The sequence below is a fragment of the Ambystoma mexicanum genome, chromosome 3p (genome assembly GCF_040938575.1).
Source record: "Ambystoma mexicanum isolate Mex_15411 chromosome 3p, UKY_AmexF1_1, whole genome shotgun sequence".
NCBI lineage: Eukaryota > Metazoa > Chordata > Amphibia > Caudata > Ambystomatidae > Ambystoma > Ambystoma mexicanum.
In genome coordinates this window covers 876236616-876252450 of record NC_090925.1, presented here as the reverse complement: position 1 = coordinate 876252450, position 15835 = coordinate 876236616, and the positions used below count along the sequence as shown (strand labels likewise).

Sequence of the window (15835 nt, the reverse complement as noted above, 5' to 3'; positions counted from 1 at the left end):
TGTGTGAGGACTTGTGTGTGTGAGTCCGCGCGTGTGTGCGTCTTGCTGTGTCTGCAAATTGGCAAGGACATTTGTGGGCATGCAACTCTGTTTGATGAGTATGTGTCTGCACCAATATGTTTGTGTCTGTGTGTACTTCTATGTTGTGTTTGTGTTCACTGGTCAGTGTGTCAGTGTGTCAGCTCACTGGGCCCTTAGCGGCTCCTGCTAAGGGACCTCGTAATGCGGTGGTAAGGGGTTAACGGCAACGGCACCCTTATCGTAATGAGGCCCACTGAATTGTACTAACCTACAAACAGTAGACACGTGTATGCTCACTGTCCCCAGTCAGCAAGCAGAGAATCTAGGGCTCTTGAGTTGGGAAGGACCCAGAAAGGGTTCTATATGATGTGGCCTCCTCTGGGTGACACTAAAAGTACTCCACGCCGAAAGACAAAGCGCCGCAGTGGAGCATGGCTATGCACCATACAGCTCTCCAGATGTTTTGCACCTTGGAGTATGGTAGCTCGGGTGGAATTGCGAGTCGCAATCTAAAACAGTTGGAAAGCCAAGGGTGGCAGAACCTCGTTTAGAGCGCAATATGCGCTGTGGCATGTATTGGACGTTGCACACATTGTTATTGTGTGTGTGTCCATCTGGAGCATGCCATATCCATGTATTGCAAACACAAGACTGGTAACCAGTATTAGTTTGCACGGAATCACACAAAAGCAAGTTAACAAGAGAGGAAATATTTTAGACCATGTGATGATTTCGCAGGAAATTAATGACACTATTACTAAGCATTGCATAGTCTTCCTGTGCATCACGAATATACGAACATCGTGTGATTTTCCTTTTCTGCACTTTCTTCTTTTTAAAGTTGCATTTCAATGTATTTATGTAATTGGAATCCTCCAAATCAAGAGAGCTAATTTATTATGACGTTAAGCCTGGGCATCTAGCCATCGAGGGTTGCTATTTATGACGCTGGCATCTCTCTGCTGCCTATCTCTGTATGCCGAGACACCCCCAAAGCAAATGCCTCTTTATTTAGTGGATATTTCTGCCATAATGTATTCAACTAAAACATATTGAATATTGAGGTAAGTTACTATAATAAGGAGCTTGGAACCCTGGATCGATAAAGAGATACCTGCTTTCTAAAACAGGTGAACTTTGGCATAGGTCAATGCGGAACAATGTGGGAGGAGCTGCTTAACGGGAATCACTGGGGAACAGACATTGCTTCCATCCTCGTAGCAGAAGGAGGCAAGGGCGAGAATGCCTCGCTCGTAGCAGAAGGAGGCAAGGGCGAGAATGCCTCCCTCGTAGCAGAAGGAGGCAATGGCGTGAACGACTTCCTCGTAGCAGAAGGAGGCAAGGGCGAGAATGCGCCCCTCATAGCGGAGGCAATGGCGAGCATGACTCCCTCGTAGCAGAAGGAGGCAAGGGTGAGAATGCGTCCATCCTAGCAGAAGGAGGCAAGGAGGAGAATACCTCCCTCGTAGCAGAAGGAGGCAATGGCATGAATGACTTCCGCGTAGCAGAAGGAGGCATGAGCGAGAATGCCTCCCTTGTAGCGGAGGCAATGGTGAGCACGGCTCCCTCATAGCACAAGTAGGCCAGGGTGAGAATGCCTCCATCCTAGCAAAAGGAGGCAAGGGCGAGAATACCTCCCTAGTAGCAGAAGGAGGCAAGGATGAGAATGGCTTCCTCATATAAGGAGGAGGCATGGGCGAGAATGCCTCCCTCATAGCAGAAGGAGGCAAGGGCGAGAATGACTCCCTCGTAGCAGAAGGAGGCAAGGGCGAGAATGACTCCCACGTAGCAGAAGGAGGCAAAGGCGAGAATGCCTTGATCCTATCAGATGGCGGCAAGGGCGAGAATGCCTCCCTCATAGAAGGAGGCAAGAGCGAGAATGACTCCTTCATAGTAGAAGGAGGCAAGGGCGTGAATGACTTCCTCGTAGCAGAAGGAGGCAAGGGTGAGAATGCCTCCCTAGTTGCAGAAGGAGGCAAGGGCACGAATGACTTCCTTGTAGCAGAAGGAGGCAAGGGCGAGAATGACTTACTCGTAGCAAATGGAGGCAATGGCGAGAATGCTTCCCTCCTAGCAGAAGGAGGCAAGGGCAAGAATGCCTCCCTCGTAGCAGAAGAAGGCAAGGGCGAGAATGACTTCCTCGTAGCAGAAGGAGGCAAGGGCGAGAATGCCCCCCTCATAGTAGAATGAGGCAAAGGTGTGAATGACTTCCTAGTAGTAGAAGGAGGAAAGAGCGAGAATGCCTCCCTTGTAGCAGAAGGCGGTAAGGGCGAGAATAACTCCCTCGTAGTAGAAGGAGGCAATGGCGTGAATGACTTCCTCATAGCAGAAGGAGGCAAGGGCGAGAATGCCTCCCTTGTAGCAAAAGGAGGCAAGCGCGACAATAACTCCTTCATGGCAGGAGGAGGCAAGGGAGAGAATGCCTCCCTCGTAGCAGAAGGTGGCAAGGGCGAGAATGACTTCCCCATAGCAGAAGGAGGCAAGGATGAGAATGACTCCCTCGTAGCAGAAGGAGGCAAGGGCGAGAATGCCTCCATCCCAGCAGATTGCCTCCATCCTCCAAATTCACACCCACCTATGTTGGCTGCCAGCGAGTAGTAAAATCTGTGATGTGAACTTTTCATAAGGAATTTTGGTTTAAACACATCTAAATATGTCTCCTATCCTGTTTTTGATTTGTACCTCCAGTGTTGAGGCCTGGATTTTTTGTTGCAGTAATAAGTCTCCCACCTCTTCTTTAAGTTTTAAAAGTGTTTTTGTCATTGGCCGCATCAACTCTGGGTCAGCCAATAATCACTGAGGCTCGTGGGTTCCAGTAGATTGCTAATGTGTGTACACCACGTTAGTGATGCCCCGTCCTCTTGTATTAGAGCATCCTGCAAAGCCTTTCTATAGTTTCCAAGGGCTGGCGTACCCCATACTTTCTGTAGTTATGGTTACGTTGCTCAACCCATAGGAAGAGCACTTTTTGGGCAGCTTATAATTCGTCCCTCCCCTCCCCCGGACGAATATATATATACACAGTGGTCGAAGTGGGCGGGAGCGATGCTCCTATAATTCTTTTAAATAGGTTTTACGATTCCTGTACTTTTGTTTTAAAAAGAAACAGATCCGGAACGGTTTCGTTTTAAAATAAAGGTGTAGGAACACATTGAAACGTGCACTTTCAGTGCACTGCACTGGATGTTCCCTTAAACATCAGGCACGTGTGTTTTGGGGTTTGTATTGTGCATGGGGGGGGGGGTGCATCAATGGGCTTTGTGGGGAGCGGTGCAGGCCAGTAGGAAACATAGTTCCACTACTTCTTTTCGTACACTTCGACCACTGTATCTACATATATACATATAGTAACGGCTTCAATTTAATTCATATTTCAATACTGGCTACATTTGTTTCTCGGAGCAGGGAAATGGTAGGTGTGGATGCTGGGAGTCCTCTATTTTTGAGAAACCCATTTTCAGTCACTGACATGGCCGTGCAATTCCTGAAGGCACACAATTCCCCACCGTCCCGGGTAGCCCGCCGAGCTTGCATCCTCTACAGAGACGTCCAGGGCACCATTTCCATGCGATTCTGTCAAGTGTGCAACAGCCCACTATCTGTGTAGCACTGCACATGCCATATCTACGTATTTGTGCCAAGTGCCATTGGCTGAAAATCTCATACCCAATAAGTCATAGCAGGTAACCTGTTCTAGCATATCCCCCTGCAGATTAGATAAAACAATGTTTTTTTCCTTTTATTTCTAAATATCATAACTTTCGTCTTAGAGCTGTTTATCTGCAGGGCTCTAAGGATTTTAAAAGGCCTAGATGTCTCACCAGCTAACCCCCACCTTATTGACGCTTAGTTGTCACTATATATAAGCCCAAAAGCAAAGGAGAGGGATTATCTAAATCAATCAATCAGCTCCAAAGCTTTTTAAGAGGCACCCACCATTGAACGCAGGTTTGAGGTCGATGAACGTTACATTGACGTCCATTTTCCCGAGCATATTATCCTTCTCAGTTATTAACTTAAGCCTTGGAGATTGGTCAATGGTGCTAATTTTAGCTTGGAACACTAATTGCAAATGATTTATGCATCGCATCTCCTGAATCCAAATTTCCAAATGTGGCAAAACTACTCTGGTAAAGAAAAATCTGCCTGCGTCTAGCAAGGAAATTGATCTATAAGTGACCCCCCCCTTTGATAAGATTGGAACTATTTCCGCCTAGGCCCAGGACTTTGGAGCCACATTCAAAGATGTAATGCCCAGATCATGGGTTCCGTTTTGTACGGATCCATACGCATCTCATCAGGTCCTGGCCCTTTATGGAATTTGTGTGCTTCCATAGCTCTACAGATTTGTGTGACTGTGAATAGCAGTGGTTCCGAGGCGCTTGCCCCTGATATCTACGTGCAGCCTGCTGTGGCGGGTTCAAATCCCGGCAGGGTCAACTCAGCCTTTCATCCTTGCAAGATCGATTAAATGTGTACCACTCGGTGGGATAATGATGTCTTCTATTATTTAAGCGCTCTAATACCTATGAGTGTGTAGCACTATATAATAAATAGATTATTATTATTATAATTATGATATACTCCTGATTTATTTCAAGGAAACTTGAGACATCTAAAGGATAATCCTCTCTGTAACGTTTTTGAAATATGAGCCAACCAAGTTCCTTACTGGATATTCCTTTGCTCGGTTCCAATAGCATATGGCTGTCTAGAGTCAATCAAACACTAGACATTGGTGCTGTCCTTATCATTCATTGCTGCAAGTCCTCCTATGTTAGGGGCTCATAATCATTCTTTTTTTTATAATCCTTTCTTATCGCAGCCAATGCAGATTTATCTAGGCAATCGGGTTCTTAAATCTATTCCATCAATGCATTTCTTTGCCCTGCAATCATTATCGAGCCACAGAGTCTTCCCAGTCCTAATGAGATACTTAGGGCAAGGGGAGGATGATCGCTGTCTACGGTGGAAATGATCTCACATTTTTGAATTAGAGGCCATATTTATAAATGTACCAGCCAATAATCAATTTGGCTGATTCAAGTCCCACTGGCAAAGGTAGGCTTAGCTGGCATTTCACTCTCTAACCTACCGTTGCATGCCCAGGCATTTAGTGATGACCATATATGTGCCATTTCCAAGGCATTCTTATGTCGCCTCTTAACCAGTTCTGGTATGTCCATGCCTTATCTTGTTCAACTAGCAAGCCAATCATGGCTTCAAGAGGCTCGAAGCGCATCTTCATATCCCTACTGCAATAATACGTGGATTAATGGAGCCATTCTTAAGCCAAACTGCTAGACGCAATTCCACTACGTAAATCAATTTTATATCTATCTCAGCAGATTGTCGACTGTATATATTTAGTAAGTTTAACATGAAGCTCCCGGAAACCCGACCTATCACTGTCAATAGTTTCTGTTGGAGTGTTTCAGCCCAGATTAGCAGACCACCACTAAGTCTCCCCTTTTTCCTCTGTGGCTGGAATCCCGTAGGAAGGGTATCCTTGAAAATGAATCTCAGGGGTAGCCCATGTCTCCTGGAAGCAAACAAAATGGTGCTCCTTAATAAAGTTACACCAGGAGTCATCACACATATTTCTCGCCAATCCAGCAGTATTCCATGATAGTGTGTGCAACTCGGGAACAATGGGAGCTCTCCTTCCTCCAACTTCTGTGACCGCTTCCCTTGACTCGAGGTGCCTGTTTCGTCAGACGATCTAATTTTGACTCAATGATTCACCGCCATTAGTTAGGGCAGTTGGACTATCACCACCCTAAATCAATCCAGGCTCTATTTCTTGCTCTGGCCCACACACATTGGTAAGCTCACCCATGTTCAGGGCTGTAGCAGGCCTTGCAGGGGGCAGCTGCTCAAGGACTGACAAAGGAGATCGAAATTAGCTCGGTTTTCTGGGAGCTTCATGTTAAACTTACTAAATATACACAGGAGAATCTGACGACATTAGCTTCAGTACTCATAAACACTTGTTTGGATTACTGCAACTGCCTGCTGAGTGGATGTACTGTTTCGGGCATAGTCGTACTCCAGGTCACCCAGAATGGTGCAGTACGGGCTGTTGCAGGTCTGGCCAGATTCTCTCATGTGACTTCCGCCAGAATGGGCTTACACTGGTTACCAGTGAAACATTGCATAACCCACACAATCTTAACGCTAACACATAAATGTGTGGTGAATGCTGCCCTGAATATCTCAAAGCGTGCATCCAGCCATATGTCCTGAGCCGCTCTCTCAGGTCAGAACAGCATCATAGACTGATTCAACCAAGGTTCAAGATGCTGAGGGCAGGGGGGCGCAGTTTTAATGCCCAAGGTCCCTGTGCCTGGAATGCACTTCCACTTAGTATTAGATTGATTGACACACTCCCAAAGTTTAAGAAGGCGCTGAAAACTTTCCTTTTTAACATTGCACCTGATTAGTACCATCTCTCTCTGTGGTCTGTCTCCTCCGACTCCTGAGTTATGTCCCTGGCCTTCTTAGCGCATTGTTCTGTACTTTTTGTTAGGTTTGTCTATCTTTCTGTTGTTTGCGTGCCCTGAGGCCTGTGGGTTTGTGGCGCGATGGAACAACATTTCTAAATAAATAAATTCCAAATCGGGGGATATGATCTCATTGAAATATTAATCTTCTTAGGGGTGCATGATCTATAGTCAATTGAGGGAAGGGCAATCCAGTAGATGGCAGTAAGCTGCACCCGCAGATAATCAAGATTACTGCCACCCCTGGCCTGAGGATGTGAGCACCCCACAATATCTTTCCTGATGGATCATTGAGTAACACCCTCTTTGAGCCCTAAGCCAGTGGATAACCTTGTTTAATTTTTGTATTATTGTTTAATGGTTACAAATAAATTAACCTTTAACATATGCAATACACACAATCTATAATATGATAAAAAATACTTTAATAAATATACTCAATTAACAAATGAAAAAGTAAAAAAAGGGAAAAGAAGAGAATCAACGATGCAAAAAATCAGCAAGAAATTAAGTTAATATACAAAAGTGATTTTCCAGTAAGTCCTGAAACAGGATATTCTTCTGATTTAAGACATTTTAAAAAAGTCGTTACTGCAACGACCATGGAGGTGGTACAACCCGATAAACATTCAGACCAAACATGATCGATCACCCAACTCCTCTTCCAGGGCTGATCGAATTTATTTGAAAAGTGGTTCCATCTCAACCCCTGTATCGCAGGACTATCTATCATAAGGTGCCTCCCCTTGCTTACATAGCTTCAACCAGGGAAGCGCTTCAAATCCATTAATAGATTAATCATGACTGGGGCCGCCTTTTCCACTCTAATTTGAACATCTTGCCTGTGGCTCTCTGCAGCACTCCTCTCTCTATCCTCTCAAGTGTATCCTTCACATTCTGTTCTTCTAATTGCATCCATATTATTGTACCCGAGTATCGTGGACCCTCCTTGTACGCTCCACCGGTTCACAGCTAGGTTCTTTGTGCTATATAAAACCCAGCACAAACACCAGCACGTGCACATACAAAAATGCCATGCCCCAACTCCTAGGAGGACCATTGATGAGGCCTATTAAAGCCTCAACAAGAGCTTGTGGAGGGGATTGTGCAAGTATGGAGTGAATCACAATATCCCAGACAAACAGCTGATACACGCCGATTCCCTTCCCAGCAGAATTACCCGATGTTTGTGCTGCGCAGATCTGTAGGTGGTGTTCCAACGGTATCAGGTAATAATGTCCCCATACATAATGTCGCCGGGAAAATCCTATGGTGACATTATGCATGGGGACGGGTTGCAGGGATGTCTCCCGCTCACCTTGTAAAAGAAAACGCATGCTCAATGTAAAAATGTCTCCACAAAAAAAGCTGCCATTTTTGTCAGGAGACATTTTTGCAGGGACATTATTACATGGAACCGTTTCAACATGGCTGTAGTGTTGTAGGGCTCCCTAGCACCAGGGGCGGGCGGGAGGAGGTGCAGAGGCAAACAGACAAAGCCTTTTCAAATGAAAGCAAGTGACACTTGAGAAATGAGAAGGTTCTGGAAGACCACTACATTGTACATTATATACAGTAAACAAAGGGTTCCTAATGACCTTGGCCTTCTATTATCCCACCTTGCCTCCTCTTCCCCCTCCCCAAATGCTCACCATGACACTGCAGTCTTCCGATCCGCTGGCGATGACGTTGTCATTGTGGGGGCACCACTCAATGTCAAGGACCGGGCCCGTGTGGCCGCACACGACAGGCTGGGATTTGTCCAAGCGCCCCGTCTGCAGTGAAAGAGAAAAGTGGAATTGTCATTAGGCAAAGAGGACTACTCCCTGTGAAGCCCACTCTATTATGAGAATCCCTCAATGGCCAGAGGTCTCCCGGACTGTGGCCAAGTGCCTTGATCTGCCCAGAAAAGTGCAGCTGAACACTTTTCAAAACAGCACCATGTACTGCAGCAGCACGGAAGAGGTGGCCCGACCTGGAATCTGCCACTTTTATTCACCACTCCAAGGGCCTCATCACGAGTTTGGTGGTATCCCGGCTTGGATAACGCCCAACTTTATTAGCGTTAGCGCACACTCGCCCGGCAGTATTACCGCCGGATCACGGTTTGGGTGCTAACCGTTAGTCCCCATTGGGTCCACTGGATCCGATGGGGAATTTTCAACGTAATTACTGCGTGGTAATATCGCCAGCCTCGAGATTGGGAGGACCCTTAAATGCGTCAGTAACAAGGTAACTGACACATTTAAGGGCTACCGACAAACTCGTGATCAGGGCCCACAAGCCATCTCCTTACATACAGCATGACAATGGTTCCAGTGACCGCAATAATCAAAGAGCCGACAGTACTAGCCAATTCCTCATGAAAAGCACCACATCTGCACCACCAAAGATGGTAAACTAATGCCCCCCCATGACGTGCCTCTGAAGAGCCAGGCTTCATTCCCAAAGTGGTAGGTTTCTGCTTGAAAGCACGAGTTTTCCATGTATCCTGCTTCAGAGGGAACTCAGTAACTTGCTGCAAAATGGCAAGGCGATCCCTCTGCGAAGCAGACATCCGTCCCAGCATCTTACAACATGTAAGTTTAGTCACAAAAGATCAGTAAACATGCTGGCAAGCACATAGGACTGCACTGGGCCTGTCCAGTGAAACGCCAGCCACTTATGCACTGACCATTATCAGAATGCAGGTTCATGATGGAGCTCTTGCCACTTTTGTGCTGTTTATCCATGCTTTCTTGGGATGTCAGCGCCGCATTTCTATTTTACCGGAAGTGCCATATATCAGCAGAATCGGAGACATGTATGGTTAAGTGTATGGAGCTCATGTGCTTTAAATCGTAAATTAACCAGAGGAGACGGTTTAGGCTTGTACTTAAGTGCAAACAGGTCCCCTCTGGGCAATGTTCATCAATTGCACTGAGGAGTGCAGGTTTAAAGATGTGTCCCCAGGTTTCAGCGTCCAGAATAGAAATGGGTAAACACGCATGCGCCGGTTGAGAGAAAAGGAGGGCTGGGGAAGAAAGCTGGTGGAAGAAAGATGGAGTACAGGTGGACTTTCAACAAAGGGGTAAAGGATGGAAAGGTGGAATACTGCATGGAATGGGGGGGGTGAAGAGAGGAGAAGTGGTGGGAAGGAACGAGAGTGGGAGGAAAAGAGGGCAACTGGAGGACGAGGAGGTAGAAGGATGGGCAGGAAGGGATGGAAAGGAGGGAGAATATGAAAGCAGCAGTCGCTGGCGATTGGAGGCGCATGGGTGGAACCGGAACGGGAGTGGAATTTAAGGAGAAGGTTTTCACAAAGGGTAAAAATGAAACAAGGAGAAGGATGAAATGAAGGCAGAAGGGGCTAAGTGGGTATAAATGGGAAATGTGGAGAAAGTGGGTTAAAGGAAAAGAAGGAAAGTAAGGGACGTGGAGGAGCGTAAGGAGAAACTGGGGATTGCGGTGGGAAATGAGGAGGGGATGAGAGCGGAAAGGGATGGAAGAAGGTCTGAGGAGGTCTGGGGAGTAGCAGGGGCCACCACAATCAAGAAAGAGGGAACAGAGGGATGACAGGAGGGGTAGGAAAGGATTAGGGGAGATCAAGGGGCAGCTGGAGAAAGGTGGGTCATGGGGAGGAAGGGCAGAAAAGCATTTATTAAGAGAATATGGGTGACAAGGTGGGCACTGCAATCCATAAAGGGAACTTAGACCAGAAAAGAGGCGAGAGTTCTCTGCAAAAGGGCACTGCTAGAAAACGAGATCAATCTGAGTCTGCTGGGTGGGGCAAGGGTGCAATATTATAGATGTCATCACAGGAAAGGCTTTAAAGGGGGTAAGCAAACTCCAAGCAGAAGTGAGGAGTAGGACCACTTAAGCAGCGCATCCGATGGACTGAGACCAGTACACCTGAGAAAGCAGGGGTACGGCCGGAGAAGTGGAGTGCGCTGTAAATGACTGGTTGCTCCCAGAGAACTAAAGAATCCAGGTAAGGAACTCGTAACCAGGACTAATGTTTGGCAGAGGGACTCCCAGGACCCCTCCACCCCCTTGTTAATTTGCTCCAGGAGAACGCCATTCTGCCCTCCCTCTCTTTGTTTGGTTCGATCGATGTCCGTCTCCAATCTCGCTCTCCCTGGGAGGTGCAGTTCCGGGAGGCGAGCAGCAGGTGGCACTAGCGCTGCATCTCTCCTGTACCTTGTCCGGCGAGTGTGTAGTACTACTGAGCGCACTTTCTTCAGTAATCCGGGTTCCAATAAAGGAACTCGAATACTGATGGCAGACAAAGGTTGCTGGGCACGCTTACTTGTGTGCAACATCAATAACAGAACTGGATCAGTGTTGCTGAGGGAACACTTCTAATGAACTCTCATATGACGGTGTAAAAATATCTTTATTGAATACTTTAAAACCTCTACAGCAATCTCTAAAACGGGTGATGGAAAACCACAATGCAACACATCTCACCACATGCATTCCTTCAAACATTCCCATCCTCACACACAAATACAAATCAACGAAGCTTTCAAACAACCCTTGTGGGTTTTCCTATTCAAATATTAGCATTAAACAATAACATGAACTCCCCCTGAGAGTTAACAACATCAATTTAAAATACAAGACAAATGGATTGTTTGTATCATTGCCCGACATAACATGTCATGTTTCACTTCGTGGTGCTTTAAATGCGGAACATTCATCAGGGGCTAGGATGAAATGTTTCTGGCACCCTTGCCAGGTATCTCACTTCCTCTCAGAATGAGAGGACCTCACCTCTTCTCTCCTGGCCTCCTCCTCCAAGCTTCTCATCCTCGGAGACTACATATTCATCTCCACTCCCCTGCGGTGGCCTCTGGCCTCTTCTGCAACCTCTGTGACTCTCTTTAACACCGTGGATACTCTCATCCCTTCAGACATCCCCATCTCCAACCCTCTCATTACTCCTCTCTCCTGGTCTGATCATGCTCTTCTTTCCTCTCATCAGGACCTCCTGGGTCCCACGGCTAAGCCCCCGCCTGCACTGCCAGCCTCCTTCTCCATCATTCGACCTATGAAGCGAGTGTCAGTTGCCGCTTTTGCCATCACCTTCACTCCCACTCCTACTACTGCCACTGACTCTCATTCTAACACAGCCCTTACTAACTTTCCATCTCCAACACTCTGCACAGCCTTGCCCCTGTCATGAAGATCTGCATTAAACCTGCCTCCAAGTGCTACATCCTGGTACGACTCTGACCTGGCAGCTCTGAAACTCAAGTGCAGAGCAGCTAAGCGGAAGTGGCAGGCTTCAAGCACATCCTCTGACAAGCTGGCCTGCAGCCTGCTCCAAAGGCAATACAGACTCTCCATCTGCTCGATGTAGAGGGCCGATATCCAAGCCCACATCTCTGTGGCCACTAACAACATGGCTGAAGTTTACAAAATCTGCAAGGAACTCGCCAACCATACTGCAGTTTCCATTTCTCCTCTGCCTTCCCTGGCCCTCTGCACTTCTCTGGCCTCTCACTTCATTTCGGAATATCTTCTCCTCACTCGCCTCTACTCCTCATCCTTCTCCCTCACCCGTTCTCAGGCCTCCCTTGGCCCCCCTCTGCCCTCCTACTCTCCTCTTTTTCTCCCATAACACCTGATGCAGTTTCTAGACAAGTCCTCTCTAGGAAAGTCTCATCCAAACAGGTGCTCCCCTGCTCTTCCAGAACTATCAAAGAAAAAATGGACTCCCTTGCTCTAGCCTTGGCCGATTTCTGAAATCACTGCTTTGCCACTGGCTCCTTCCCCCTCACTTCTCAAGCGCTCCCTTGCGCACACTCTCCTCAAAAGCCTTTTGCTGACCCTTCCTGCCCGGGAAGATTACCACCCTATCTTCATTACCCCCTTCCTGGATAAACTCTTGGAGAAGCTGGGCATTTCCCAGTTTATTCACCACACTGAATCTGTTGGTTGTCTCCATGACCAGTCTGGCATCAGAGCTGCCAGAGGCAAGGAAAATGTTCTCCTGTACACCCATGAAGACTTGCTCTCTAATCTCGATTCCAGCTCTCTGTCCATTCTCATCCTTCTTGACCTTTCCTCTGCCTTTGATACGGTCAATCATGCCATCCTGATAATTCGGCTCAATGATACCCTTGGCATCACAGACCTGGCTCTGGACTGGTTGACCTCGTTCATCTCGGACCGACATTCCCAGGTTCAACAGGGCCCTTTTCTCTCCACCATCTCACTCTCCACCTGCAGTGTCCCTCAGGGCTCTATCCTCCCACCTTGGCTTTTCAACATCTACATGGTCCCTCTAGCCCATCTGAGCTCCACCTTCTCTCCTAACTTCCAGTGGTATGCAGACGACACGCAGCTTTCCTTCAAGATTCTCTCCTCTGCCTCCTCCTCTTCCTCTCTCATTCCTAGCTGCCTGTCTGCTATTCGGGCATGGTGCACTGCTAACGATCTCTGCCTTAATGCCAGTACGACAGAGATCCTTTTCATTGGGACACCTGTTCCCTCCTTCCCTCCCACACTCTGGCCACCCTCTATGGGTCCCCTCACCCTCATGTGAGTTAAAAAACCTTGGTGTCATCTTCGACTCCTCTCTCTCCTTCTCTCCTCACATCACAGACCTTGCCAAGATGGCCCTTTTCAGCTGTACCTCCTCAGAGGCATTCTCCTTTTCCTCACCTTCTCCCGGAAACTCAATGTCTCCAGAGCTCTGGTCCTCTCCAGGCTGGACTACTGCAACAGCCTCTTCCTCAATCTTCCTAACTCCTCCCTTCTTGCCCTTCAACAAATGCAGAACAGGACTGCAAGACTTATTCTTGGCCTGAAGCCCAGGCACTGCACCTCTTCAGCCCTAAAATCTCTCCACTGTCTCCTGTTGGCTGCAAGGATCAAGTTCAAGACCCTCTGCATCATCCACAAGGCTTTCCGGGGTCTAGGATCCCACTACATCCAACTCTCTCTCTCCCTAACTACCTCCCCCCCCCCTTTGGTCGTCTAGCTCTAAATCATTGCAGATCAGACCCTTTACCAAGAAGAGAGTGGGGGATAGATCTCTCACCTCCGAAGTTGCCTCCCTCTGGAATGGCCTCCCTGCCCCTAGACTTGAGCCGGATTTCCTTAAATTCTGGAAGATGCTCACGAGATTCCTTTTCTCTTCTTCCTTCCCTCTCCCCCTCCCCTGCTAAATTCTCTGTCTGCCTCTTGACTGGCTGGCTGGTTCCTTCAGAGTCTTAAAGGGCATCAGCCGCTAATCCAGTCTACCCCTGCACTTTGTCTCCCCGGCCCTCCTCCCGTTCAACCAGCACTTGCCATTCTGGGCCCCTCCCCCGCACTAGCCTGGCTGGCCTGCACCCTTGTAGCCCCTTCACCTCCTTACCCCGCACTTAGCTCGTGGAGCTTCTATCCCCTGGACTCTCTGCTTCCCCCTGACTCTGTCCACCTGGCCTCCCCTGACACTCGTTTCTTCTCACTGGCCCTTCCGCCCTGACCGGCACTCCCTTTCCTCCCCTCTCCCCAACACTTCTTTTTACTGCACTTGCATGCTCCGAATGTCACAAGGCCTAGTAGGATCATTTTTGTTTTATTCCCCCTTTCCCCCCACCATTTTGTCTTGTTGCGCCTCAAAACACATTGTGCATAGGCAAATTATAAATACCCAATACATAAATAAATACAGTGAGTGAGATGTGGCAGGCCCGGGAACCACACATCTGGGCATACTCTGGATGACTGTAAGCAAAACCGACAGGTGCTGACTGAAAGACTTTGGATCAATTATAACCCCAGGTATTGGTCTGGGCAAACCTCCAGACCATTGTTGTTCACCCTGCCAAACCATTAGAGAAGGGGAAGACCATATGTAAATCATCTTGGCCCCACCCCAAAAGGGGCAGTCCAGCCCACACTTCTAGGTCACACCATGCTGCACGAGACCACAAACAACCCCAGGCATTGGTGGGGGAGGAGGCTATGTTCTGGGGATTTTGTAATACCTTACCCTCAAAGATACGTAAAAATAATAGTCTTAAAAGTACAGTCTCACACCGCAGGAGTGCCCCGAATCGCCCTTTGAAATGATAATTTGACTATTTAGGTGTAGATCACATGGCAAAACTAAAACCCCATGTATACTGGATAAACATGTAGCCCTCATTAAAAAATAGGTTGAGAGTGAAAATCATACATCCAGAATTCGCATCCTCCCTACCATGGCTGAGACCTATTAAGATGATTGTGTTCACTTTCAATCTCTAACACCTTAGGGATAACCCTTCGTCGTAAGGACTGTATTATAAGACTGCAAGCACACACAACCACTCCAGCTCTCACTAAAATGTAGACACTATAAAGAACTACTATGGAAATAATACCAGTTCAGTGGGCTTCACCAGCCGGTAACAGTCTGGGGCCCAGGTTATAGACGCGAGCAAGGTGAGCACCTTAAAACCGGACCCCGGGTGCCATTACTGGGCTGATGAAGCCCACCAAACCCATTACTTGCCATTAACACCACAGGCTTTCCAATTCAGAAGCCGTGGTGGCTGATAGCAATGTATTTAATCTGAATGAACGGGGCGCCTTGGGGCATCCTGTTAATTCAAAGGAAATACTGACTCAAGATGGCCACCGTGGAGATGGAAGGCGGGGCTCCATCCAGAGCCCACTTCCATTTGTACAGCAGCCGCCAGGCCATGATGGAGATGTAGCAGCGGCCAAGCCAATACCGCGAGCGAAGTAAGTAGGCAGGTAGGGGAAGGGACATGTGGGGATGATGGTGGGGCAGGAAAGAAGCTGCCAGGCTGCTCAGAATGCGGGCTGATATTGTAGGAGTCAGCCCACAAACCTAACAACCTGATTGGTTGGCTGCCCCACCCCGGTTGCTAATAGGCAAAAAGAAAGAGGCTTCACTTGTTAAACAATGTGAAAAACTCAAGACAGCAGCCCTAACCAACAACCAAATAGCGTTCTGGCGGTTAGTATCCCCAGGTAATCCGCCTAATAAAGCATGGGATTGGGATCACAGAACTAAGCTGGTTTCATCATGTTCAAAGGCTATATTCAGTTGGTGTTCCTGAGTGGGCATAACTAGAAAAGATCATTAACACTGCACCAACGACCACATGTATTGGTAACATATCACAGGCACTGCACACACGTATATCAGAAGCATGTAGGATAACACAAGGCTGATGGAACTTTGTTGTAATCCCCAAATGTATGGCCTAAAGTATAAAATGGTGGCCCGCAGCATCTATAATGGATGGTACCTAAGGGAGTTATGCATGAATTGTGTCCAAAGGAAAGTATCCCTGGAGTACCAGAGAATCAAACTGCTCCGA

The 15835-nt window shown here is 47.7% G+C and overlaps 1 protein-coding gene across 1 annotated transcript in view; it reads right to left on the bottom strand.

Annotated features, from left to right (window-relative positions):
- The window catches only part of LOC138581046 (coronin-1A-like), a 170789-nt gene that overhangs the window by 76303 nt on the left and 78651 nt on the right, over positions 1-15835 (bottom strand). The window contains exon 3 of the mRNA XM_069652073.1: positions 8177-8299. Coding sequence (XP_069508174.1) covers positions 8177-8299 — 123 coding nt within the window. The remainder of the gene's footprint in view (positions 1-8176; positions 8300-15835) is intronic.